The following is a 26469-nucleotide window of genomic DNA, read 5'->3' on the forward strand; positions in this document are numbered from 1 at the left end:
TAAGATCCACTGTAAATGCAAATAACGACAATGAACTTAGCCAGATATATTTTTTTTTCCGTTTCTTTTTTTTTTATAAAAGATAACAATTTTTAAATTCTATTCTATTCGGTATCACTGTCACAGACAGGCTGGATGCGCTTTAAAATCTTGCGAACTTCACGGTGTTTAGTAGGCGTGGGAGTGCCCTCTTTATTGCCCTCAGATCTTCTAGATCGAGTAACACGCCCTACAAATGACGTAAACGAAAATGATTGAGATATAATAAGATAAATGCACGCAAAGTGCATGTCAGTCGATGTAATACATTATTAGTAGTTGGAAAAGAATATAATGAATATTCTACAATTGAATATATTGATTCTGATTGGAACTTTTTTTGACTACGAGAAGATAAGTTTCAGTAAAACATAACAATCCTCACAAATGATAACATAGTTCATTGCTTTTGGATTACAGTAGTTAGAGGAAGATTATTAAATTAAAGTATATGCGTCTTCAGCATTAACTATTAATAATCAGGGAATAATTTGTGCCTTACAAACCTTCGCTTATAATATTGCTTTTGTCTAGTTCAGCAACTTCCTTTTTCGCCGCATTTTTAATTTTCAACTTTTTACACTTCTCCAAAGTTGGCCTTCCTTGTATTCCGTTGTCTTGTAATAGTTTCTGCATACGTATTATCCGTTGCCTGTTAGATGTGCAACCCGACCACAGATCTTGATATTTAACACGTATACCAGCTGTTATTATATATTTCTTCAGCCCTTTTATCTTCTTGTCGCTGTTAGGATCCTATAGTAATTTAGAAATTTATATAGGCATCAGCTTATTCTTAATAACAACCTCCTGTTAATCATGAATCTTATTCATTAGTATTATGTAGTAGCTTGATATACAGATACATACATGCATATAGATATAAAACATAAAGCTGAAAGCAGAAAAATACTGAACTAGGTCTTGCATGACGAATTTTTATATATATATATATTGAGCAGAAAACCCTAAAATAATCAGGTCTTTTCTTTGTAATCATACATATATTGAAGCAAATACACCAGATTGAAAGCTACAACAATTATGACGTCGCCCAAGTAGTTTTCTACGCGCTTTGTTTTAGCTATTTCATTAGCTTTAATACAGATTATGCATTTTGCATTGCTTTTGTTGCAGTCTTTCATATCGTGGTCTCTGGTACAATACATGCAGTCTTCGGCAGTATTTGACTATGTAGCAGTATCTGCAGCAGTTGTAACATCTTATTAGATTGAACTTTTCGTACACTGAGTGAATGTCCCACCTCAGGTACACTATTTCGGCATTGGTCAACTTCTGGAAGATGTTAGGACTGACTTGTGCATAAACATTATAGCTTTGACTACCACGACTTGTAAGATCTTATGTTTTGCGCCAACTATTGCTTGAACACATGTTACTCTAATAGTCCTCTGGTTTTTAATTTATTACATCTTACTACCATCAGCTATATTTCCGCCTCACTCACTTATATGGTATTCCTAACATTTTTGTTTCAGGTAGTGCTAAAATTTTTGTTATAACCCGAAAACTTGTTCTCATACCTTTATTTACCTCTTCTTTGCTGTTACAAATTACCTCAACTGCTTCAACTCGTAAGTTTGCAACCGTCTTTAATTTGGTAGTCAGAAAATGCGCGGTGGTTAGCTAGGGCTGAATAAATATTGTACAGACTTTTAATCTAACTGTGATGCGGGCTTTGAGGTTATGTTCGGTAAATTATTCAATTATTAATTCATTTAACGATAGTAGTTACCACAGCGCACTTCTTATAATGAGTACGATCATATCACGAAAAGTTTCACATCAAACGGATGTTTCATGACAAAATAGAATGGATTCTCATAAATATTATTAAATCGGTATTTTGTCTTTTGAGGTTATGTAACTCAATAAGTCTTGTCATTTCATGTACCGTAATTTTGGGTACTTTTTTTTTTTATATTACTTTTATGTCCTTTTGCTGTGTCCTGGCATTGACACACCTCTCCTAGTACTTTTGTCCAGCCAGTTTTCTAGTGTCTCGACTTTTTCACTCAGTAATGTTTTCCTTCGTTTCGCTATCAGCTCAATGATTTTAATTCGATTTTTTGTTACTATATCTCTACCACTGTTTGTGGGAGTCATGTTCTCGCAGCATCTTGATAATCATTTGCTAACAATTTGGTCCTTGTGTTATCGCTCACAGCATCTCTTGTGGTATAAGTTTTCATATATAACAAATGTATAAGTTGCAAATCTCTTTTTTCCACAACATTCATACCGTATTTTACTGTTATTCTTTAAAGAATATCCATCTGACACAGCTGCCACTATGCTATATGAACTTGGCTGATATTTTCTGATCTTTAGATATATTTATGCATTAAAAAATCAACCACAATCAATTGCATGTACCATAAAAAATCAGGTTTTTCAATGAGAAAGAAAATATACGACCTGATTATTAATGCAATTTTTTTTCATGCAAAGACCGAATTGTAGATACAAACTGCTTACCTGATCTTTACTCTTCCGTTTTCCATTTTTCTTATTCTTATCATCACTGTCATTCATATCATCAGCTTCATTTGAGCTTTCTGAATTACTTTCATCTTTCTGAGATATCTTGTTTACATTCTTTGCAGACCTTTTCTTTGCTCTATCTGCTAGATTCATGTCTTCATCTTCCGATTTAGATTTTTCAGAATCAGAATCAGTCTCTGTGACAGATTTCTCAACACTTTTTCGGTTTTTCTTAGGCTTCGTTTTTCGAGGCGTTACCTTTTTAAGAGTCGCAGCCTTCTTCAACTTTTTTTTATTCTGTGGACTGTAATCTTCGTCATCTGAATTGCTATCCAGACTATCTTCCGATCGTGAACTGGTAACTTTCGTAAATGATTTTCTCTTTCCTGTACGTTTTTTAGTTTTCACGTCGTTCTCCGTAACTTTCTGATTGCTGTCTGACTTTTCTGCTTCAGATGAGCCAACTTCTAGCTCGGAATCATTTGGTTCTGCTGTGACAATTATTGTTTTTGGTCTTGGTTTAGAAGCTTTTTCTTCATCGTTTTCGGAACTGGAGGCTTCTTTGTCACTTGCACATTCAACTGAAAGTTCCAGCCCATCTACTACTTCTGAATCGATACTTTTCTCCTTCACCGGTTCATTTTCTGTTTTTTTATCGATTTTGATATCTTCTTCTTTCATCATATCTTCGTTATTTTTGTCAATTGCCTCAACTGGCTGATCAAAAACAAACAATATTAAATATAGTTCAACAAGATTTTCTTCCAATTGATACAACCACGATAAATAATACAATTTTGCTATTCAATTTGTTATTAAATTGCAGTAAAACAAATTATGATGAAGACAAAATTGGTAAATGCTAGGTTAAAACGTTTGCAAAACTTAAACCCTACCCCAATTTATTCTTCCATAAAAACTAAATGAACGAAATTTTAAATGTTATATTATTACATTTTTCCGAGAATGACCATTATATGTTATTACCTCTGGCGACTTTACGGGAACTTCATCGTCTATGATTGGTTTGATGTGATCATCGGTTTCATCAGTTTCACCATTCTTATGTTCGTCATATACCTTGTTGGTATCTGTATGTTCTTTTGAAGGTGACGTATCACCATTTGTTACCTGAGCAATTGCATCTTTTTTACTGTCAACAGGCTCTGAAGGTTCAACTGACTCACTACGTGGTCGTTTACTTGGAAGGTCGCATTTTTCATCCCCAGAATTATCGTCACGCATTCTTTTCCCAGTTGCCTGACTTTCGCCGTTATCACTTTTGTCAGAATCCATCATCTTCGGTTAATTCATGCTGCAAGATGAACCCAAAAATGATATAGCATTTGAGTAGTAATTAAGTTGGAAAATAATTGCAGTGTGTAATTGAACTAAAAATTAGGGGGCAGCGAAAATACACATGTCAGAACTGCAGCCATGCTTATCCCTACGTGTAAGTTGTACGTTTATATGGATGGATAAGTTAGGTATAATAGATACATGTGTGTGAACATAGATACAATACACGCGGTTCAGTTTCATGGAGTACGGGAATAATTATGACAAGTGCTGCACTCCGCTGCGCGTAATTTGATCCACGATGCATGTTGTTAAAACCAGACTGAAGTCGTATTGAAAGGTAATCAACGGCCTTGAAGTCTTGAATGAAAACGCACACTGTTACAAGGTAAATAATAATGCTTAATGGATGTTTACAGTCATTAACGAAGCCTGACTTGATTGCGAGTAATTATCGAAGTTCTTCATACGGCAGATTGTATAGTAAGTCGTGTAAATTACGGTGAATAAAAGTTTGTAGTATCTTACCAAATTTCACGCCAAATCAGTAGATACAATCGTGATTAAACACGGCTAATTTTTTTTTTTGCCGCACGATGTTTGCGCGGGTAAAAACTACGCGGTAGAGGACGACGATGAGATGGTCATTGGCCGGTGCGTCCATAGATAACTCAGTACCCAGACTCGGTATCAACGGCTCGATGCCAAGAAAACCAAGTAAACGCGTGGCGTCAGCTATGAGCGTTATGAAAAACAGATTTGTAAGTATCGAGAGGAGCATTGCGCAGTGCGCTATTGTATCTGCAGTAAACGATTACGCGAACCTGGAATGCTAACGCGATGATACGAAGTCTTCTTATCAATCAAGTGGCAGCTTTTGTTCGAAAGTTTAAAAGTTTTTAACTTTCAGTACGTTGATTGAAGGTATCTAAAGACCGACAGCCCTATTTATAAGAAATGTTATGTATTTATAAACATTTGCACAAAGCCAGATGAGTATGAAGGTTTTAAATAATTGCCTGACACGAATAAATATTTTAAATGAGTGTGAAAAAAAAGTCTTGTGCGTAGACATAGGTACGAGAGAGAAAGTTTATCGGCACTTGCCGGTAGCTGTTGGAGCCCTTGCTCGCCGAGCAGTTGGCTTGTTGATTGGTTGCTGAAAGATCACTTGACTCGAGCATCATGTACTGTATGTATGCATGTATGTATGTATGTATGTATGTATGTATGTGCATACATCCATATCTTGGGCTGTTTACAGAAGAGCAGTTTATTCTTTGTGAGCAATGTAACCACGTGGAAAATTGTTTTGAATTTTTTTTAAACTGTTTTTGAGGTTTTCCGATCTAGTTTTTGTTATTTACATTTTGAGTGTTAACATATACGCGTGATTTATAGTGAAGTGAATTTATTTAAAAAAATTGATCCTCAAGCAAATCTTTTCTTCAACAACGGGTTTACTTGCTATGGAGCTAATATGTCTGTTTAGGTATTCTGTATGAATCTGATGTCAATTAATATAAAAAATTTACTTCATCCATGTGAATTAATGTTGGCTGAATTAAAGTTACATAAAAAAAAAAGATCATTTGAGTAATTTAAGATGAACAGAAACAAATTGCTTTGTTTAGAAATATAAATTTTTTGAATGATTTTCATTAGCATATTTAAAGTGTATTTGGAAAAAAAGGATGAAGTTTATAAATTAACTAAACTTTATTACTTTATTATAGTTACGTTACACATTATTGTTGCTTGAAAGAACAAACTGCCCCAAAATATTCTGCACCTCCCGAGGTATGCACGTCCATACATGCATTCATACATGCATACATGCATTCATACATGCATACATGCATACATGCTGTCTTGAGTCACGTGATCTCTCAGCAACCAATCATAACTCGGCGAGCGAGGGTCTCAACAGCTGCCGGCAGGTGCAGGTAAACTTTCTCTCTCGTACCTACATCTACGCATAAGACTTTTCTTCGCAATTAAAATATTTGTTCGTGTCAGGTAATTACTTAAAACCGTCGTATTCGTCTAGCTTTTTGCAAGTATTTTCAATGTTAGTGAATGAATCTGCTATAAAAATTAGAGAGCCTGAAGTATATTTTTTGCGTATACAAATAAAACTAATTCGGGGCAGTCTGGTCATACTTTAAATCCGTCCAAATAGTTTGAGATTTTTATTTCTGGATTCTACAAATGCGAGATTAGAAAATTTAAAAAATTCCAAAGTGCCCAAAGAATATTTTTTGGGATTAATTTTTTTATTAATCTCATATGCTGCGCAGTAGCAAAATAGCCAAAAACGCCCCTCCACACTCTTGCCTCCAGATTCAATAACATTGATATAGTCATTGATATAGTCACCCTTTTTTAATTTCGAAGCGCCTAAAATACCTTCGCCAAATTCGTCACTAGCTCTCGGACGCTGTGGGTAATTCTATTACTCTGCACTTACCGACCTTTCTGTGGGATATTAAATCGAATCGGCATAGCAGAACACTACAATTTTCCCCCAGCCCTTAGCACCCCACACCATGCCCTTGCCCCTCAAGCAAAGTGCCAAAGACCATAAGACGTTTTTCAACTGAGTACGTTTAAACCACGGTCGTGTGTAAGACCGTGGTTTAAACGGCGATGTTATTCCGGTTTTACTATGGCTGACATAGTAATACCGGATTTAAAAATGCGCGTAAATAGCGCATTACAGCGGTATAACTACTTAACCCGGTGTAATGCGCTATTTACTTGCATTTTTGATTCCGGTTATAGTACGTTGGCCATAGTAAATCCGGAATAACCGCGCCGTGCAAACGTACTCACTGATACACCTATATGCTAACATGTCCGTGCCTTGACACAGATCTGACAACTAGGCGGGTGGCGCATGTGCCCAAACGTTGATAAAATTTAGATGACACACTTGCCGCAAGAGTAGCTAGTATCGGTTGAGTAGCATACTTTCTCTGTTTCTAATACTACCTCTTCTCTCTTTCTCCCTACCCGAAAATCTATCATGAATTAGTATGCTCCAATAAACATGCGAGAAACTAGTTCGATTGTATCAAAGGGTTTATTTACACCACGTTTTTCATGTTTACAATAGCGACGATACACGAAATTGCGATTCTTAAAACTTATCGGTTCTCCGGGACAAGCGGTGTGATGGGTAAGCGAGCCCGACCAATGGTTCTCAACGTCGTTCTCACTAATATATTTTTTTTTAAATTTCAGAGTAAAGGTTTTGGACAAATTACTAATGTAATATGCATCGTTTGTCATCTAATCTCTTTTTCCAAATGAAGTGAATTGAACTTCGCTATTATACAATTCCAAAAAAGTATTTGATGAGCATTCGCTTGAGGATCATGTGTAAAACATCGTGCAAAACACATCACAGTTTTTACTGTTATTCGCAAAAGATACAGATAAAGATCTTCATATTTTACGACCATCTTCTTAAGAGCACCGTTTACCACGTAGATAGTTTTTCATTGAGGTGTCTACATTTTTTGTCTGTGGTTTTGACAGTAAGCGACATTTCGCCGCATACCTGATGCCTGTTACGTACCGCCATAAGCGCCCATGTATAAGAAGTACAACGTCAACTATTAATTACTCGGAATCTATGTAGACTATTCATCTGAGGTTTTGCGTCGCTTAACGTAATTAATATCAGTCAATATTATGTAAAAACTTGAGTTTCATGACTACATTTTAATTTTCCCCACGAAGCTCCTTAACTTTATAATTTACCAATATACGTATAGTATAACTTCAATCAATATTTTATACGCAGTAGTACTTCACAATTATCTACCAGTTATAATAAACTAATGAAAAATAGATTATTTCTAAACTTATGTATATCGTTCATAGATGAATTAAATATGTGTTTTATGCCCGTTGTAGCATTTCTCTACGATACAAAATTGTACAGTCATTTCACTGGAGGCATCGAATCACAGCTGTAACAGAGAAACCGATTATTATTATCGTTTCCCTGAATGGGAGTGATGTAAATTGACTTGCTGGTTGGTTTACATTGAAAACTGATGAATAATGAAGCAGAAGAATCGTGATATCCTGGTTTACATAGACACTGATCACTACATTACTTTATGCATCGGCGACAACGAAAATTCAAATTGAAATATCTTACATATCCTTGCACAGGTCTTCAAAACAGTCGGGAATGGGATAGCGAGCTTGTGGCGAGACCGCTAGTAATGGATCATCATCACAGTCATTGTCAACTTTGAATTCCTTGCACCTGTCAGTACAATCGTTTACGGATCGAGCGATATACGGTTAATTTTAATAATACTAACGACTTAAGTTATATGCTGTTACTAACCGGACAACAAAGTAGCGTTGATATTGGGCGATTACATTTTCAGATATACTTATAATATGATCCAGAGCGAATAAGAATGCAGGGTTACGAAAGTCACGTGCATACTCTTCTTCCTCTTCGTCAGATTTAGAATTTTTCAAAAGAGAACGGAGTTGCGGGGTATCGATCCAAATTACTTTACTACCTTCCCTTAGAATCTGCTCAGTCCATCTAATAGGGCCCATATCCGCAATTGTATTAGCATCTTCTTCCGACTGCAAGTCATAAACCTGTAATCCACGCAGTTGAAGCATATACACGTTATTTGGATGGTGATTTCGTTTCGAGGAACTTTAAAGACATACGTACGTTTCTATTACTGGAAATAATAAACATACCGGGGTTTTCGGTGAAAGGCCCCGATGCTAACGATATTGTGTCCGCAGTTAGGAAACCGAAGTTACATCTTACCCGCCGTAAGTATATCTGATGTCACTTTGGTAACCCATCTGCCGGCGAGACATCGTTTCACGTCGGGAGCCTTCACTGAAAATTCCTGGTATAATGTTAGTGTGTACCCCGCGTTGGGTTATTGCGCGATGAGAACTTACGTGACACTGACACTTCCGCTGTATCTCATCTCGAAAAGTATTCATTTTAGCCATGAAATCAGGTGAACCCTTCGCGTACATTAATAGAATTTGTCTTGATTTTTTTACGTAGTCTAGGTTTATCATTACTCCTGATATCTGAGGTAATATATGTGTCGTCGATTTCTTTGCACATGTAATGACTCCACATTTCCATATCCAGTAAAATAGTATCAATATTATAATGACACCCAGTGCTACGTAACCAATAATCGGAAGAATCGTACTCGAGGAAGCCAGGACATCCTCAGGAGGAGTGCTATTCGCGTCCTGAATACCTGCAAATTATGAATCATGCAGTTTTATATCGATTACTCCAGATCTAACGGTAATCGTTTTGTCGTTTGCATTTCCCACCGTGAGAAATCACACCAGATTTGTATGCAGGTTTCCAGCAATTTGTGTAACTGATTATTTCGTATGAGCAATTGCTATTACTCCGTGCGTACATGGAGTAATACGAAGCACTTCCTCGTTTCAGACCAGTCCATTCAATATCTGCTGTCCATCTTTCGCTGCCAGATGTAGAATTACAGTCCTAGAAACATGTATTCAGTTATTATAGATATTAACATACATACGTGTCGGTTATACGGTAAACGCGGTGGTATGTGTGATAATAATCTCATAAGTATGGTTGAGTCGTACAGTTTGATATTTAATTCTCAGATTGCAAATCGGATGCCAACTTTTATTCTCTATGCTATACCTGTAGTATGCCTGTGGAATAATATCAAAATTTTTTGTACAAAAATATGTCGCAGTAAAGTTTTCTGAAGAACATTAATTTTTGACGTTATTTGAACCCACGTCTAAGAACTTGGTGAAAATATTCAATTCAAAAATAGGTAGAAAAGTACTTGTTCCATGAAACTTTACTGACAGATAATACTTCACGAAAGTCGAAAGAATTTTTAGTCTTACCGACGTGTCCCATTAAGGATAAAGGTATCAAATTAATGTCCAAATTACCCTCATTTCTAATGTACTTCACATACGAGCCGTTATATTCTGAGGAAATGTAAAACTTACTCGAATCTTGAGTTTAGGAGCTGGGAATGGATAGTCACATCGGGGTTTATCCTGAAAAATCATAAAACTGCTTTACTTTGCTAAATTATATTTTTCGTTCAAAATTCGATTGACTTAATCTGCAGAAATTAATTTTTCCAGTAGCAATAGAAAAAAAAACCGAAACCATGGAAGTGTTGACAGTAATGTAGCACGAACTATATCATTCGTATAGGTATACTTTCTTGAATATTTACGCACGTAAATTGAAAAGGTGCACGATTGGGTTGGGTGGTCTTTACGTTCCGCGCACATTTCACTGGGTAGGGCTCCAGTCGAACACTCCCATAGATTAACGTTTACTTCGTAACATTTAAACGGTATTGATAGCTTGACACGATACGTTCTGCTCCTAAAATAATGCGGAAAAAATATTTTACTGTACACAGATTGTGAGGTGATCCTTATTATCATACAAAGTGTTATTAGTCTATACATCAATAAGCGATATAACTAATCTAGTGTGCATTCCATATTATCATTATTAAATACTTTACGCCTTACGTTGTGGAATCCTCGGGTAAGAATACGCCATTACTGTGCTTGATTTTTGTATCAATGTAAGGAGTCATCGTCTTGTAAAAGGTAGGGCCTTTTACCCAAGTTTTACATTCTTTGTTTGACAGTTGAATGTAATAACAGCCAGTAAATAAGTTTGAATACGATAGATTCTGATGCTGGCTTTCATTCTGAAAGTAAATCGTCTGGTTCACGCAGTGGTATTTGACAGTGTTAGAAAAACTTGAATTTGGTTTATCTGCCGGACAATCCGCTTCATTATCAATATACGGGTAGGCAAATATCGAGACGTTGAGATCTTCTTGTATACTTTCAAACGTCACTTCAAGTTCTAAAATTGAACACCCCAAAGATTCCATGATTATTACATTTATAGAGAGTGTTGAGTAGGAACTAATTATAAAAAGAAATAAAAAGAAATATCGCTTGAGAAATTTAACACAGTCCAACCAACTTCTTTTCATAAAATTATTCCTAAGAATCTTACGGTCTGGAACAGTTGAGTTCATACGTTGCGTGACAACAACTGGCGGATCAGTTTTTTCCAACGGAATGGCCTTCTGTGGGAAGTATTTAAAATGTTTATACGACTAATCACGCAGATGTCTATATATTTAAGTTTTTGAGTTAAAATTCCATCGTATGCAACCATCGAGAGAAATTCCTTTTTTACCACCCTGGTATCGTTCATCTATCAAAATTCCTCTTCAAATAATGTTTTTTGAACTATTTTACGGCTGATTCATTGCCCGGAAAGATAAATTTCTATGATAAGACACAGAAAAAAAAAGATGTAGCAAGTAGCATGAGCGATTGAAACTCAATATATCCGAAATAAGTCGATCAAGCAGGATTGCGGGCGCTCATTCAAGATTTAATTAGTTAAAATTCGTTTTAACCTTAGCTTACACTAGGAGTCACCGAGAATTTTCAAAATCGACAAAAATGTCTACGGCACGAATGTTCGTGACCGGAAAAACGGTCAAATTAGTACGCGGCATTGGGTGAGCAGTAACATCTTTCATTCTAGATACAAGATCAGCGAACTGTCAAGAGTGTTGCGTGCGCAAGAATACTTGTAAAGTCAGTTGTAAATGGCCCAACTTCGCCAAGTCAATCTGGACAGAATGCGCGACGGAATCGTTGGAACTCTGTAGAGTTTTGCTAGTTTTATGAAAATTCAAAGAAAGTTAAAATTTTTTTTCAACAGCCTCCCCAAGATTGGAGAGATATACATGAATTATTGGAGAATTTTCGTCTACGCCGTTCGATCACGATAAAATGTAAAATTCAAATTCTTATGCGCGGACGCTTATTTGAAAGACGCAACGAAGTAATGAATTTTTAATTGAAAATAATTGGTTGAAAAGTAGTAATTCGAAAAATGAAGTACCGGAACTACAGAGATTATATTTGGAAAGTCGCATAAAAAATTTGAATAGCTTCATCTGCATCGTTTATGAATAATCATCACGAACGTAACTAAAGTTGTTAGTTTAGACAAAATTCCGCGCGGTGTAGTGCGGTTCGATAGCAGCCGAAATCATTCTCCTTTGTTCCCTTGCAATGCCAAAACCAGTGCATGCCCCTAATGATCGCAAAGTTGTGCTTTTTTTCTGCCACTAATTATCACATTGAGCGCGGTAATGATGCGCACCAAATATGTCGAAATATTTATCGCGTAGGCCTAATCTTGACTATGCCCAGAAAACTAGCGAGTGATATTATACGAACGGTAAGAGTTGTGGTGCTCATTTTATTCTCCTGCGCGCATTAGTTTACACATTATGAAAATCATGTAAGTGAACATTAAAACATAGTTACGTACGATGTGTTTAGTGCATGTATATTCTTTACTAAAAGAGAGTGCACTAGTGTATACGATGCAGTAAATGCAAAGGACAACTAACGTGGACACACTTGCGGTGAAATGCCACATTTCAATCACAGTTTGATGCTTCGCAGACTATATAGTAACTGTTTAGATGAGTTAAGTGTAAACTGTGTTGAACTATATGTGATTTTTATCATTGACGAATTAAGCTGAGATGCTGCATGTCAAAGCAGAGGTGAGATATAATTTTTGTTTATCATAAACTGCACTTGATGGAGTATCCAAAGATATCACAAGTTTGACACTATTGCCTTTTTTTTAACATGTTTGCAAAATAACATTTAAATTCCACCAATTCAACTGTTTACGTTGTCCATTTTCATAGCACTAACAGTCTCATATAGTTTACGATTTCGTATGTATAAGTAGGTATGTCTGCACTCCCCACTCGAACGGCACGATGATATTTTAGGAGAAGGGGGCTTTGGATAATATTTAGATATTGGTTCTATAAGTTGCTTGAATACTTTTAATACAAAGATTTCCAAGTCAAGCCGCGGTATCCGGTTTAAATTGTTCTTGATTTGATTTAGAAGGCGGCACGGAAAAAATTCGTCAGTACAATAAAGACTACCCTAATGAGTACAGAACATAAATTTACGGTTATCGGCGATAAATAGTTCGTTTCACTGTGAATTACGACTTAAACTTTTGAGAGCACACAATCAGGAGTTAGATATAATTAATCAGTTCTGTTGTGCCGAAAGCGGCCTCCGGATATTGGCTGACACTACTTTCTCCCACAATAAATAAAGCTGAAGGGTGTTCAACGGTTCATCCGCAGTTAACTACGGCGGATCACAGGGACCCTGCTTTAGGTGCGTCGTTTGAAAATTTCCAACTAATTGTAAAACACGATGCAACATCAATGCGGTCATGGTTAAAAAAAGAACTCACGAATCCGTTTCAAAGTAATAGTGAGGCGTGTATTTAATTTGCTAATAACGCGATTAATTTCGGTCTACTTCAGTCACCGAAGTCACAATATTAGCGTAGTACTATAGTAGCTTCAATTAGCTGCGAAGTACTTGTTTTTAAGCAATTCGACTGATAAAAAATTATAATTATCTGCAATATTATGGCTTACAAGGCCCTCTTAAAATTTGAGACAACTACAGTTACTACTGTTTCTTTGTTTAAAACCATATTACTTCGGAATACACGGTCTTTAAACCGAAAACCATCATTAGTGTATCACCTGCAGATTACCTAATTATTGTATAAATCATGTTTCGTTCATTAGCTCATGCATGTAGCGTGAGCTTCAATCTCTACGTGAAACAGACCTACAAGGGCAATTCTTGAAATATAGGTACCTACAAGACAAATGTAATGTCACCTCAGCGACATTATTCTCGCTCTGTTTTCTCACCCTGTATAAAGTCATCTATAGACAATAGTTTTACTGTAATTTTTGGGTGATTTTTATCCCTGAAACAGTTTAGTCTACAACTGAACTACGTACATTTCTTCATGTATTTATCACACCATAAAAAAAATGGAAACACACAAATCGACGCTAAATGTGGTCAACAGCTATTCCTATCGCCAAGCTTACATTATGCTTATCTACAAGTGCAGATATTTTTGCTCGAAGCGGATCAACTTCCGGCGGACGCAGCAATGCTCCCGGACGTGCGGTTGCGTTACGGGTCTTAAACCAACTTCATTGCGATACAATTTCGGTTTCGTTTATTCCATGCCATCGAAAAAAAGTCAAGTTTCTCGAATTTCCAACATTATATTAATTCACCTCGAGTATAATTTACAAAAAAAAAAAAAAAAAGAAAAAAATCATTTAATCCATAGTCATTTTAATAGCACGAAATACGGATTCAGAAACTACGAAGCTGGCGAATTTGTATGGTAGAATACAATATAATAAACTTTTTCTTCTTGAAAATCGAAATATGAATAAGTTATTTCGCACAAGTTTAGTGATTGACGTATGAATCAACGGTTCCGATCTATCGTGAAAAGGAAAACAGTATCTCATCAGCATCATGAACAGTATTCGTTTGTCTTTCCTCTACTGTTCCTCCTGACTGTTCCCATTGCGACACTCCGGCCACGTGCACAGCAATAGTAATGAAAGAACGAAGCAGAAATACGAAATACGGAGAGTAACACAGTCTTTCTCAGGACGCTGGGAATAAACCATGGGTTGCCCAAATATTTTAAACTAGCTGGAAGAACGTTAGGCAATGAGGCGGTAAGACAAGTCATACAATTATATGTGATAGAAAAATAATCATTTATTCGGGAAGTGAGCAGATTATATGTATAGATATACATGTAATTGTAGGAGCTATGATGTTGGGTTTTTAAGAGTTAGCCACAATTTTAAGTGTATCTGGGAGAGGATAGTGCAGTGTAGGGTAATGCCACTTTATCGGATGGTTCCTATTATTTTTTACAACGGCCTCCTGACAAACGGTATATGTTAGCTTGAAAACCTGGAGGTAAAGTGACGCTTATATTGACTCTCGGTTAGATACACCGTAACAATTTTTCGCTATTCTCGAAAATTATATGTTGACTCTACTGGGCGAATAATATGAATCTAAGACGTGAATTAACTACTGATGATCTGTTGTTTTAAAATTATGTAGGGTGACCCCCTAATTGCTCATCTCCAATTAGTCTGCCTGGACTCAATGGCATAAACGATAGCGAACGCTACCGTAACCCGTATGTGTCTACAGTAAACTTATATACTACAAGTGTACTCCTGAGTTTTGCTTATATCGATGACATCGAAACGTAACGTTTAGAGTAAATTCAAACGATTTTGACAGGCAGAAAGACCGCAGTACGATACGAGGTGCGTCACCCTACCAGGTTATAAGCAGATCTGATTCTGTCACACGGACATGGCCGTATTTATTTATAATAAGGTGTTAATTTGTTTTGGGAGGGTAGCAAGTGAGTCGGTGCCGCGTGACGGAGATGGAGAGAAGCTTGGCTCTGTCAGCCGTGGTATATATTGCTCCGTGGTCCAACAGAGCGCTGTTTTACCCCATGCGCTCGATTGTTTGCCGATCGGCGGAACTAACAGTGTTGCCAGATTAGGAGAATTCTTCCTAAATTTAGGAGGAATTGGAAGTTTCCAAAGAAAAATTGGGAGGAAAAAATATCTAGGCGTTTTTTCAGCAGGAATTTGAGGAGTTTACGCTTTGCTCGCCAACTTTGCAGTTTGTACTGCCTTTGTCTGTTATCTTTCTATGCGACAAGTACTGATATTTCAGATACAGTGACAGCTTATTCTGAAAGGTGGATTTTATTTCTACATGCCAATTATATACGTCATATTGTAGAAACTTAATTCAAGATCGTTATGTCAGTTCAAAATTTTAGGAGGAAATTTTGATCCACGGAGCTATTTCATATACAGCAAGCGTATTCACTACTGCAATCTGAAACCTTTGACGCTTTAACTCCACGGAATTGCTCTAGACAAAACCGGCTACTACAAAACACTTTTCTAGGGCTCTGCCAAGTTTACTAAATAACTTTTTCATATTATCGCGAATTCAACCAGCCAAAATAATTGCCAGAATGTTTACTATAAATATCTGAATAATCAGTTTATTTAATTTATTACACAGAATTATTAAAATAACTTCATGGAATTACACATTCTGTTTTCAACAATCAATGTCTGAAGTGTCAATTACTCAGTAAGTTAGTCCTAAGAATTATTGGGTCAACGACTATAAACTTATGGTGAACAATCCTTTTCAATAAATATTTCCTGAACAAAATAAATTAGATCATCACTAGGGCCTGGATTAATACGCAAATACATATTTTTCATTTAAATCATTTTCATTCCTTATTTGGTTTTGTACATAAAGTATGATGTTTGGAGCCAGAAAATGCAGTTTCTGTGTACCATATTTTAGTTTTTTAAGCCTATAGTCTATGTACATATTTTTTAATTTCAAACACATATTTACCGGGCTCTAGTCTTCATGGTCCAGATGACGTGATCGTGGGACTTGGATTAGATTCAGTAAAGTATAAACATTTGGCAGTTTGACATTTATACCGTACAAATTTCATGTACGTATAATAGTTATTATGAATATTTGATGCAAAAAAATTACACAAGAACATTTATTATTACGAGGTGTAATTCTGTTCCAAAGAACAATAGAATAAAAATTGAAATGCTTCAAAACTAAAATGATTTCAGGTAAGTACAAGTTGGAAAACCTTTAATGTTGGTAAAAGCCCTAATTACTTAATTAGACATGGAGTTCAGAAAACTGCAGTATTCAGTAATTGTGGAAGATTATTCTTTGTGATGAATAAAAAGTAAATGTTCACATGACATCACTGACCCATAGTATGAATGTAGATTAGATACCGTATTATGTACAATGATCGACCCTTGATCTTTGATAACCATAAATTCCTGGAACATTTTCAACATACGTAAATTAGAGGTTGAATGATGTCGCGATTCGTGGCTAACCGCATATGCTGTTAGACCAGATATGCCCCGTCAGATTTAGAGTTCTTTGGTGTCTCACATGACACTGAAAACGTTACACGTTATATGTGTATATTTCTGGATGTTAAATTACATACACGTATTGCAATTCTGTGTCCAGGCCAATTATTCTTCTTCATATACTTACTTCACGGCTTCCTACGTTGGAAAAAAAAAAATCAGTCAGTTTAATTTTTCTTTTTGGAATTATATGTTGTCTGATTCATCTTCGTTATTCAATTTTAATCTTTTAACAATTGATTGGAGTCATGAGAGTCCAGTGCAAGCTGATTAGAATCTACCACAAGATTACGTTGCTAGCATTGTAATAATTATTATGTGAAAAGTATCTCAATATCATTTTTTCCTAACTCTGTAGCTTGCATGGTTTTTTACAATGTACCTTAGAGATCAGATCGGTTGAAAAGATATTAGAAATAATATTCAAGAGGCAACAATTTTGTTTCCACAGATATTCATTAATGAAAATTTGAATATTGGATGTTATTTTACGTTTCTAAGACCAAACTATAATTTAAAAATAGTGCCAATTTGCGAATCTAATAATAAGGCTTCATCCATTGGTCATCAAAAATACATTTCGGATCTGTAACAATTGTCCTGAGAATTTTGCTTTCTCATGAGAAAACCGTTATTCTTTCTCTTTCCACACCTCCACAATCCTTGACTAATTGAAAAATTCCCTGACTTTTCCTCAACTTTCCGGTTTCCCCTGACCAATGACCACCATGTGATAAGCAAAAAAACGTGTTCGTAAATGTCGTGTGTTACCATATTACGGAATAAAATCACAATTAGCATCAACTCACAGATGTGAACACAATTCATCAAAATGCTCAGGTAACAGAAAACGCGTATGCGGCGAGATCACGGCAAGTGGGTCATCAGGTCCATCAGTCACTTCGAAACCATTCCATCTGGTGCATATTTTCAACCGATATTATTCATACTGATCGACATGTTATTATTGAAAATATGATTTGTGACAGACACTAACCGGACAATAAAGTGGTCTCGATATTGTGTGATTGGGTCCTGATATAAAGTTTTGGATGTAGCAAGAGCAAATGGTATTGAAGTATCACGAAAGTCATCTATATAGTCCTCGTCTGGCTCTACATACGACTTATCATTTTCCACGAGCGAACGGAACTGTGGAGTATCAACCCAAATGACCCTACAGCCATGTTTTAGTAAGCGGTCAATCCACTCATTAGAACCAAATTCAACATTCAGATCATTGTCGTCATCTGATTGCAAGTCATAAACCTAGAACCATGGTAAAAGCATTGAGGTATATTATGTCGCAATGCGTAGCATTGAACATGCTGTAATCTGGCTTTAATATCGAAATACTTATTTGGAAACCTGACTCATTATTTACTTACAACAAAATCCTTTACAATGCGAGGGAATACAAATAAAATTGTTTTTATTCAAATGTTTTCAACACCACACAGAGAACTGTATTATTTTGAAATAGAAGAATTTTAGAACAAAGTAGGGATGAAACTTACCGAACAACCGCATCTTTCTTTTAAATTATCTCTGAAAGATCTCATTTCTTCCATGAACGAATCCGGACCCTTTGTGTAAATTATTAAAATTCTGTTGGGCTTTTCTTTGTACAGTAACGGACTTATTGTGTTGAAGGGTACATCATTCCCCGTATGGCTTCTTGCATGTTGGATTCTGAAAAATTTGATCATCCAAAAGAGCAATATTACTGCCAGGAGAACGCCAACTGAAATTAATGAAAGCTCATCAAGATTCCATTCATCTTTAGGCTTTCCAGGCTTCTCAAAATCAGCTGCAATTAAGACAATCAGATTCATTAATTGTATCAATTCCTGGTCAGCATAATAACACGAATATCTCACTTAGATAGAACCTCCCAATCAGGGCATAATTCCTCCATTGTCCCACCTTAAGCCATAGATCCCTACATTGTTTTTGTATCACGGTTTGTGAGAATTGTGCAAAGTAACGGACATCACCTTGTTTCAGTCCTTCCCATTCGACCTTAATGCTCCAGGCACCATTCGTTAGATTCTCATGGTCCAACTGTGTGCATCAATTGTTTGATTTTGATTTTAGAATCGCGGAAAATGATGGGGGAAACTGGTTCAGATAAGAATATTTTTTGAGGAATATAACACTTACTGGCCATGAAAGACTAAGGTTTGTGTCACTTTTCTTGCATATTGGTTTATTCAATTCTTTTTTTTCATTCTGTGAATACGAAGAGTTAAGTTAGCCATACATTATATCATGTCGTAAAAAGTGTCGGATACACACGTCCATTCCTTATTTCATTTACAACAAAGAATAGACATCGTATACAATTATGACCTAATCAATTGTCCCTGTGCGTAATGTAACATTCTACACATGTACGGACTCTCAGATTGATTTTGATACATTGAAGGCCACCTATGGCACCTGTTTCCCATTTCAAACAAGTGGCAGCAGACTACAGCAGTGCCCTTCAATGTTTCAGAATCAATTTAAGGATCTATACAATGAATATCAGAGTAGTCGTACGTTACCATGCGCACATGGCAGATCTGTGTTGCCGGTGATGTGATGGCATTCAAATCACTTTCAGTTGCGAACTTTTCTTTATCAATTTCCCACAACTCAAGATTCAATTGCAAACAGGTTGTTCGTATGGTCATATGAAAAGGTAACGCTCGACTCCTGAAAATAACATTACACGGTTCCTTCTTGTATCTAATATTTTGTATCATCATTGACGTTGATAAATATGAAAATCAAAACTATTAAATAGTAATCTAATAATATTTTATCAAGGAACTATGCGGGTTTGTTATGGAATATTTAGCCAAGCAACATTCTTCATTGTCGTTATAATGATGTATTGTTTAAGTCCTCAATCCAAAAGAAATAAAAATTTTATTCCTAGTATTGATGAAGTGGACTCTTTTTGCACATAGTGAAGACGCGCAAATTCAAAAGTTTCAATAAATTGGAAAAAGAACTAATATAGCAGCTTTTGTAAAATTGTAGGTTCTTCAGTGCAATCAGAAACAAAAATCGAAAATGTGAAGTATACTTCTACACTTCTACTACAAAACGGGAAGTGTGCCAGGAGTAATTTTTTTTCATATAAGAAAATTGTTGTTTGAAATTTGTGTCAATAAATACCAAAGGTAATTACCAAACGCAACTTGGATAGACACAATTGGTACACTAAACAGGTGTAGGCTTCATCGCATATTAGAAAGTCGACATCACTTGCAGGTAATTATGTTAGGCTTTGCAAAATTGATGCCCATAGTTTCTTAAGGTCGGTATATTATTTTTCAAAATTTACGTGAATTTATCCAGAACAGATGACAGTCAACAATGCAACCAACACTGCACATTGTGTAAATCAATTAAAACTCACGTTAAAGCAGCCGATTGCGAAATATTTTCAAAATGGCATTTCAAGGTTGTATCATAGAGAGGATATGTGGTATTGTAAAAATATGGACCCCACAACCAACTTTTTTCTTCTCTATTTGTCATGACAAAATAATAACAGCCAGTAAATATGTCGATAAATGTACCATTAGCAGGCACACCTTTCTGAAATAAAAAGATAAGTTGAAAGAAAAACAAAATCAAAATACAAACTGAAGAACCTAAGATCTTGTATTAATGACTTGTTGTCTACAATGAGCGTTTAAATTAATATCGACTGTTACATATACAGCTACACATCCTAAATTACCCACTTTTATAGACAATGATGAATCCTCTGCTTTAGGCGTATTTTGGAGCAGATTAATATCTTTTGTAGGGTCACAAGGACATTCCTTCTTATTCTTCACATGTGGTTTCGCTAGTAGAGTAAGATTGAAATTTTCTCGTGGACTTGTTACATTCCAATCAATTCCTTAAGACAAATATAAAAACAATGAATTTAATCACTATGTGAAATGAAATATTTCAATACTGAATCATTAATCAAGATATAATTAGTATATGCACAAGTGCGATTGGCAATTACATTCCAACAATATGTATATCTATTAAAAAAAATGTCATACCGCTAAAACCAGCAAAATCTGTGTATTGTGTAGACTGTTGGTGTTGAAGCCAACTGGGTGGCTCAGACGACTTGGGTTCATAGTCACACTGATTATTTTGGTTCAAATTTGCCGAACTGGACTGACTGTCGAATTTAAACTTTACACACGTACGCTGTGGCGGACTGAAGTTCCACTCTCGCCAAGTCTAAAACGAGTAATCACGTCTGGGTAGAGATAGTTATAAATTTGACAGTTACAGCTTTTGGCAAAAACGAATTAAGGAAAAATATTTCACAACTCTGACCACCTGATGCAGTATCAAATTAGTTTGATTATAATATATATGAGGCATTCTTCACTTTTTTTTTATCCTCTCGGACCTGATTCATAATTGGTTATATTGCAGTACTACTTAAAAGTACTCTCTATGAATTTTTTCAGATTTTTCAATTTACTCGTTTCGGAAACGTTTTTTTTTTTTAAGCCTGTATATCGTAAAAGATTGCAGTCGGACAAAAAAAATTGTAACAGAATTATACTGCGTCTAAAAATTGTTATTTTGTCATACAATTATTTTACATAAATTTAGAGAATAGAATTTAAAAATTTAAATGTAAATAATACATTATTATGTCCAGTTTCCTTGCTATACCCTACATCAGCACACACACGGAGAATTATCCAACAAATCCAGATGGAAACAGTCAAATTTCTCTCCCTCATTATTCACTGCAAATTCAAACACTGGCTGAACGTTATATTTTCCTGGCATCAACTAAGAAGTTGGTGTATCTATTTGTCAATGGTGGGAGGTAATAATAATATACGAGTGAAGATTATCAATTACGTTGGGGGATTTTTATTGTTTTACACTTCACGCACGACTTGAATGATAAATCGAAAGAACCTAGTCTTCGCTCTATAATCGTACCTGTTGCACGCGAGTGTGTGGCAAGCGTACTTGAAAGTTTCGCACGCCACTTTGGTCTGGATTTTGAGGGGCAGAAAAATACTGCAGTCGGCAATGCGAACAAAATACGTGACTCTAGGCGACCCGGTATTAAAACGCACCTGGTGGCGCTTTCCTTGCTTCATTGGCAAACCTATTGGTCAAAAATTCCATGGCAGAACATGACTACCCGTAAAAATCTAGCCTAAGTGTAAATAAAGCCGAAGCTAGAATTACTTTTGGCGCATCCTCGTTAGAGAGGAATAGCCGCAAGAAAAAGAAGAAGAAGAGGAAGAATTATTTGAAACAGAAAATACAGTTTTTACGACATATGTGGTGAAAACAAGGCTAGGACCATCACTGGGCGCTTGTCTATGATGATCATAGCTTGGCAGGATCGTAGGATGAAAGAATACAAATAACCATCTAATTGGTCAGTATTTATAATCATCCGATTGAATTTCTCCGAATCTAATCGTGTAATCCATCGTAGTTCGGGCCCGATCGACAGGCACAAAAGAAACAATTATCTCGGCGTGCGGCTCCATCTTGATAGATGTATACAGGTGTATACGTAAATCAGTACAGCCCCATTGTATATACGTCTGAACGAAAACACTCCAACATATTTCTGCGTGCAATGAAAATGAATTTGAGTGTTTTCGTTCACATTTTGCATGTAGAATGTGGCTGTTAAGCACTTTTTCGCGATTGAGATACGTGGACTTCGATATATACGTCACATCTAAATCGACGAGGGCATGGACGTGTGTATTATCTAAATATATTTAGGACGTTATTTTTCCTGGTCACGCTATGTCCACATCGAGGAAATAATGATTATCTGTACACTTTTTTTTATGAACGAATATTGTTTGTCTAAGTTGAACGCAAGTACTCTGAAGCTTGAGATTGCATGTTACGAATTACTTCAGCATTACATTAACCTTTGGCTCCAAAATAATAAAAATAATTGCTCATATATTTTTTGCAATACTGTAATATTTTTAGGAACTGAAGGAACCAGAATAAAGGACAACCAAATCAGACGTAATTCTGACCAAGTAACGCAATTACTGTACGATGCAAAAACAAATGTTATCTGCCAAAGTTCAGAGTGTGGTTAGTATATGTTGCCTATTGTGATGGTTATACAGTCGTACATATCTGGTAATGCCTACCGTCATTTGAACTACGCGTTATTTCTCTTTGCATCCAGGCTAATCTCGAAATATTTGAATGACTAAAAATATTGAATATAATTTGTTGCATTTTTACAGAACAAGGCATTGGACTTACTTAGATCCAGGCAGGAGAGTCAAGCTGCGAAGAAGCACAGAAAGATTTTAAACAGCATAGATGACAGAACTAAGTTTCATTGTTGTAGTAGTAAAATGCACAACAGGCGCAATCGTAAGACAAAGAAAGTGGCTTCGTCAGGATTTTCTCATGCCTTAATAGCCACTGAAATGAGAAAATGCCTAATGAGACATGACTGGGCTCATATAACCGAACTCTTACCACTCTTGTTAAGAGGGCATTCAGAAACAGAGCCACTCATGTGGAGGTATCTGATTATACAAATATTGTACGGTACCAAAGGTAATTTGGCAATGCTTAATCATTTCCTCGAAATGTCTGTGCGTACCCAAAGTTCAGATTTTCTAAATGTGGTATTAGCACTTCCCGCTCAAATAAAAGAAACTGACTCCATGTCAATTGAGTTTGACAGTTAACGCTATAAACTTGAATCATTTAGAACAATTAGGTATTACAAGAATATGAGAATAACATATCATGCCATATAAGTGTTTTCCGGTATCTGAATTAGAAGTAATTGTTTGTGGAAAATAACGCTTTACCACGTCAAAAAATTACGGAATTAGCGCAATTAAATGAATGCCTCATATTTTGACATGTGTTGTTGATGAAAATGGGAAATTCGCTAATTATTCGATTACACATTATATACTTGTATATTACTTATTTTCGTACATTTTTTTATGATAAACATAATAAAAGTTAATATTAATACAAAGATACTATTTACAACGACTCTCAATAGATCATCGACGTTTCCAATAATATAAACTATGTAAGTGATGCGCACAACAATAGGGCATTATGTACACGTGTTGTAGCAATAAAAATATAAAAACAACCACAAGGTAACATATAAAATACAGTTAAAGACTGTCCGAAAAACGTTCGGACTGCCTTTCATTGATTACCTACGTGAAATCAATTTGTACATACAAAGAGTACCTACAAAATGCGTTTGTATTGACGAATTCAAATTCAGGTACAAGCTATGGCAATTTTACAGAATAACTATATTGAACAGCAACTGAATGATGTTCGAAAAATTCGTTCTTCATCGTGCAAGTTTATTATTGACTTCCAAGTAGCTGTGAAAACTCAGGGTGGTCACACAATTTGAATTTGGAAATTCTGTTTCCCTGACCGAAATTACGCTTTTCCTCTGACTTCTTGCTTGGGTTTATCGCATTTGGAAACACTTTTCCTGTATTTTCGAAAATGTTTGAAGTAAATATTTACTTCATTAATAGAACGTCAAAGTTTTGGTCTGCAGCATACATGTTGTATGCGTATCATCATTCTGATCTATACAGATAAATCATAATAATTGATCAAGTGCAGGAATTCAAAAGATAAACCAAAAACTCGAGCGCATATAGCAGACAAGAAAATTGACAATCTTCCAATTTAAATCATCAATAATATTTGAAAAAACAAAATCCTCTAATATATCCCATTTTTCCAGGTTTTCCAGATGAGTGGCCACCCTGAAATTGATTACGCACAGCAGACCCAGTGACATTTGAAGAAACAGGTCATTCTCAGCAGACATCTATCTCACAACTAGTTTCATTCATACTGTTTTCTTAGCTGGAACCAAGGTATAGCTCTGGTTGGAAACCTTAAGCTTGTCTTTCGCAACTACGTACAGTTAAAAAATTCTTCCATAACGTTGCAGCAGCTTGTAACTGATTTATAGACATGATTTATACATTATTACATCACAAACTTAAGATTCTAATTGATGCTATTTCTGAGTAGCTGTACTGATAGTTTTAACTGCGGTTCAATGATGTAATGTGAAATAAAATTCATGAGATAGTACTAGAAGACTTGCAAGCATCGCCTTAATATGTGGACAGACGATATTTTCTATACTCTCAGAGGTAATGACACAAAGTTTCATACTGGTTGAAAAAATTTGACATGAATAAAATGATGATTTGATGAAATTATAGTAATAATAAATACGTGTGTGAGAACTGGTAGGTGAAGTTACCAGTCAGTCTAGGGGCAAATGAACATGAGGGTCATTTGATGCCAGCTTCACAAGCGTTTTCTTCACTCTGAGTACCGGGAGACGTGCAGCAGGTTTCCCATGCCAACACTCGCGAATCAATTTTCCCATTCCAGCGAGAGTCTAAGAAACAACATGAATGTAGTAAATTGATTTTGTTTTTCTATTGCAGTCAATAAAAATACATTATATAAACAAACTTACAGGATCTGAGTGCCATCGGTTTGGAAGAGGTGGTCTTCGCTGATTCAGCGACACCAATTTTCGCATTTCTTCAAAAGAGGGTTCTTGGTTGCTACCCGAAAGCCACTCAGAATAAGGAGCAGCATAATCCAAAGCCACACCACTACTCACGCATCTCCGACTTACCTCCCACATAACCAGTGCTAAACTGTAAATATCTGCACGACGAAAACTCTCTAAACACTCTATGTTTATTCTGTAATCAGAAATTTAATAGTATCTTGTTAGATTTGAGTTAAGATAAAAGTTAAGATGTAAAAACTCAACAAACATAACATTGTGCATACGTTTGATCGAGGACTTCTGGACTCATGTACCGCTTGGTACCTTGACGAAGATCAACTCGATCCATGGTGAGACGTTCCTGAGTTACAGCAAGTGCGAAATCTGATATTGCGCAGGCACCATTTGCTTTGACAAGTATATTTTTGGTTTTCAAGTCGCGGTGCGACATTGCTGGTTTTCCTCGGGTTCCATTAATTTCAGTGTGTAAATAAAGTAGTCCGTTTGCCACACTCAGGCAGATGTTCAGCGTTTGGTGGTGTGTCAGGGGATGGGGCGAACGATTTAAATGATTATAAAGAGAGCCAAGTGGATGGTAGTGTGTCACTAGCCACAATTGAGTGCAGCTTCCTCTGCTTGTCATATCGGTGCCGACATATCCGAGAATATTGTCGTGACGTGATGGTAAAAGTCTAGAATATACCTCCGTTTCACGAGTCCATGCGGCTTCATCTCTTGAGAAGTATATTTTTACAGCTACGCACTCCCCGTGCCAGACACCACGCCATACTTCGCCACCAAATCCGCCACCTCCACCACTTCCACTTCCCAAGCATTCAACTAATGCTACCTGTTTTGCTAGTGTACGTTGAACAAGTAATGGTAATCCTGATCCTGAACCGCTAGTCAGACTCCGTCCATCCAGATATTCCTGTTTAGTAGATAAACAAATCACAATGATTATACCAATAAGTATGCACTTGCCAATGATTTCACTAATTTGCAAGTAATTTTACGTATTTGCAAATATACTGCAGTACTCAGGCCAAACGT

General features: G+C 36.1%; 5 protein-coding genes across 19 annotated transcripts in view; 1 reads left to right on the forward strand and 4 right to left on the reverse strand.

Moving 5' to 3' along the window:
- On the reverse strand, window positions 1-4528 carry LOC107224709 (HIRA-interacting protein 3). 4 transcript variants are annotated; one of them, XM_046735689.1, is made up of 6 exons: window positions 4372-4508; window positions 4070-4221; window positions 3532-3859; window positions 2539-3261; window positions 546-795; window positions 1-229 (listed from the first exon to the last, which is right to left on the reverse strand). In XM_046735689.1, the coding sequence occupies exons 3-6, from the start codon at window positions 3841-3843 to the stop codon at window positions 105-107; spliced, it is 1410 nt and encodes a 469-aa protein (XP_046591645.1). In that variant the 5' UTR covers window positions 3844-3859; window positions 4070-4221; window positions 4372-4508; the 3' UTR covers window positions 1-104. The 4 variants fall into 4 exon arrangements, with proteins under 4 accessions (XP_046591645.1, XP_046591647.1, XP_046591646.1 ...); XM_046735691.1 differs by having other exon boundaries at window positions 4065-4221; XM_046735690.1 differs by having other exon boundaries at window positions 4045-4221.
- Window positions 1239-25058, forward strand: LOC107224729. Of its 7 annotated transcripts, XR_006903570.1 has the most exons (5): window positions 5086-5335; window positions 5580-5789; window positions 18942-19025; window positions 22845-22955; window positions 23114-25058. XR_006903570.1 is itself a non-coding variant. In XM_015664903.2 (4 exons), the coding sequence occupies exons 2-4, from the start codon at window positions 22917-22919 to the stop codon at window positions 24642-24644; spliced, it is 387 nt and encodes a 128-aa protein (XP_015520389.2). In that variant the 5' UTR covers window positions 22129-22266; window positions 22845-22916; the 3' UTR covers window positions 24645-25058. The 7 variants fall into 7 exon arrangements, 2 of the variants coding, with proteins under 2 accessions (XP_015520389.2, XP_046591657.1); XR_006903572.1 differs by lacking the exons at window positions 5086-5335; window positions 5580-5789 and adding an exon at window positions 1239-1634; XR_006903571.1 differs by lacking the exons at window positions 5086-5335; window positions 5580-5789 and adding an exon at window positions 12439-12500.
- On the reverse strand, window positions 6910-12479 carry LOC107224710. Of its 4 annotated transcripts, none has more exons than XR_006903568.1 (10): window positions 12260-12375; window positions 10919-10991; window positions 10417-10762; window positions 10114-10264; window positions 9874-9924; window positions 9199-9379; window positions 8803-9119; window positions 8213-8481; window positions 7900-8128; window positions 6910-7823 (listed from the first exon to the last, which is right to left on the reverse strand). XR_006903568.1 is itself a non-coding variant. In XM_046735683.1 (10 exons), exons 2-10 carry the CDS (start codon window positions 10938-10940, stop codon window positions 7796-7798), a joined length of 1476 nt encoding a protein of 491 aa, XP_046591639.1. In that variant the 5' UTR covers window positions 10941-10991; window positions 12342-12479; the 3' UTR covers window positions 6910-7795. The 4 variants fall into 4 exon arrangements, 3 of the variants coding, with proteins under 3 accessions (XP_046591639.1, XP_015520366.1, XP_046591640.1); XM_046735683.1 differs by having other exon boundaries at window positions 8018-8128; window positions 12342-12479; XM_015664880.2 differs by having other exon boundaries at window positions 8018-8128.
- On the reverse strand, window positions 15673-21921 carry LOC107224711. 2 transcript variants are annotated; one of them, XM_046735682.1, is made up of 12 exons: window positions 21509-21745; window positions 20903-21089; window positions 20588-20748; window positions 20257-20438; window positions 19394-19544; window positions 19008-19076; window positions 18725-18908; window positions 18362-18654; window positions 17842-18113; window positions 17654-17761; window positions 16972-16982; window positions 15673-16869 (listed from the first exon to the last, which is right to left on the reverse strand). In XM_046735682.1, exons 1-11 carry the CDS (start codon window positions 21605-21607, stop codon window positions 16973-16975), a joined length of 1716 nt encoding a protein of 571 aa, XP_046591638.1. In that variant the 5' UTR covers window positions 21608-21745; the 3' UTR covers window positions 15673-16869; window position 16972. The 2 variants fall into 2 exon arrangements, with proteins under 2 accessions (XP_046591638.1, XP_046591637.1); XM_046735681.1 differs by adding an exon at window positions 21816-21921 and having other exon boundaries at window positions 15678-16982; window positions 21509-21613.
- Window positions 23796-26469, reverse strand: part of LOC107224737 (activin receptor type-1) — a 4753-nt gene continuing 2079 nt past the window's right edge. For both annotated transcript variants that reach the window (XM_015664916.2, XM_046735680.1), the window contains exons 5-7: window positions 25701-26347; window positions 25375-25609; window positions 23796-25293 (exon numbers count right to left, since the gene is read on the reverse strand). In XM_015664916.2, coding sequence (XP_015520402.1) covers window positions 25156-25293; window positions 25375-25609; window positions 25701-26347 — 1020 coding nt within the window. In that variant the 3' untranslated portion in view covers window positions 23796-25155. The remainder of the gene's footprint in view (window positions 25294-25374; window positions 25610-25700; window positions 26348-26469) is intronic.

This window comes from Neodiprion lecontei, chromosome 3, assembly GCF_021901455.1.
Source record: "Neodiprion lecontei isolate iyNeoLeco1 chromosome 3, iyNeoLeco1.1, whole genome shotgun sequence".
NCBI classification, from domain to species: Eukaryota; Metazoa; Arthropoda; class Insecta; order Hymenoptera; family Diprionidae; genus Neodiprion; species Neodiprion lecontei.

Coding starts and splice junctions, on each gene's coding strand:
- LOC107224710 (XM_015664880.2), bottom strand. CDS start 12,370: ATGTGGCATTTCACCGCAAGTGTGTCCACGTTAGTTGTCCTTTGCATT. Junction 10,992..12,259: donor ATACATGCACTAAACACATC/GTACGTAACTAT, acceptor TACTTCCCACAG/AAGGCCATTCCGTTGGAAAA. Junction 10,763..10,918: donor GAACTCAACTGTTCCAGACC/GTAAGATTCTTA, acceptor GTTCAATTTTAG/AACTTGAAGTGACGTTTGAA.
- LOC107224729 (XM_046735701.1), top strand. CDS start 22,917: ATGCAAAAACAAATGTTATCTGCCAAAGTTCAGAGTGTG. Junction 22,956..23,113: donor CTGCCAAAGTTCAGAGTGTG/GTTAGTATATGT, acceptor GCATTTTTACAG/AACAAGGCATTGGACTTACT.
- LOC107224711 (XM_046735682.1), bottom strand. CDS start 21,607: ATGAGGGAGAGAAATTTGACTGTTTCCATCTGGATTTGTTGGATAATT. Junction 20,749..20,902: donor AGATTTTGCTGGTTTTAGCG/GTATGACATTTT, acceptor ATTTGTCTTAAG/GAATTGATTGGAATGTAACA. Junction 19,545..20,256: donor TCGCAATCGGCTGCTTTAAC/GTGAGTTTTAAT, acceptor TGTTATTTTCAG/GAGTCGAGCGTTACCTTTTC.
- LOC107224709 (XM_046735687.1), bottom strand. CDS start 3,843: ATGATGGATTCTGACAAAAGTGATAACGGCGAAAGTCAGGCAACTGGG. Junction 3,262..3,531: donor TTCCCGTAAAGTCGCCAGAG/GTAATAACATAT, acceptor GTTTTTGATCAG/CCAGTTGAGGCAATTGACAA. Junction 796..2,538: donor AACGGAAGAGTAAAGATCAG/GTAAGCAGTTTG, acceptor AAATTACTATAG/GATCCTAACAGCGACAAGAA.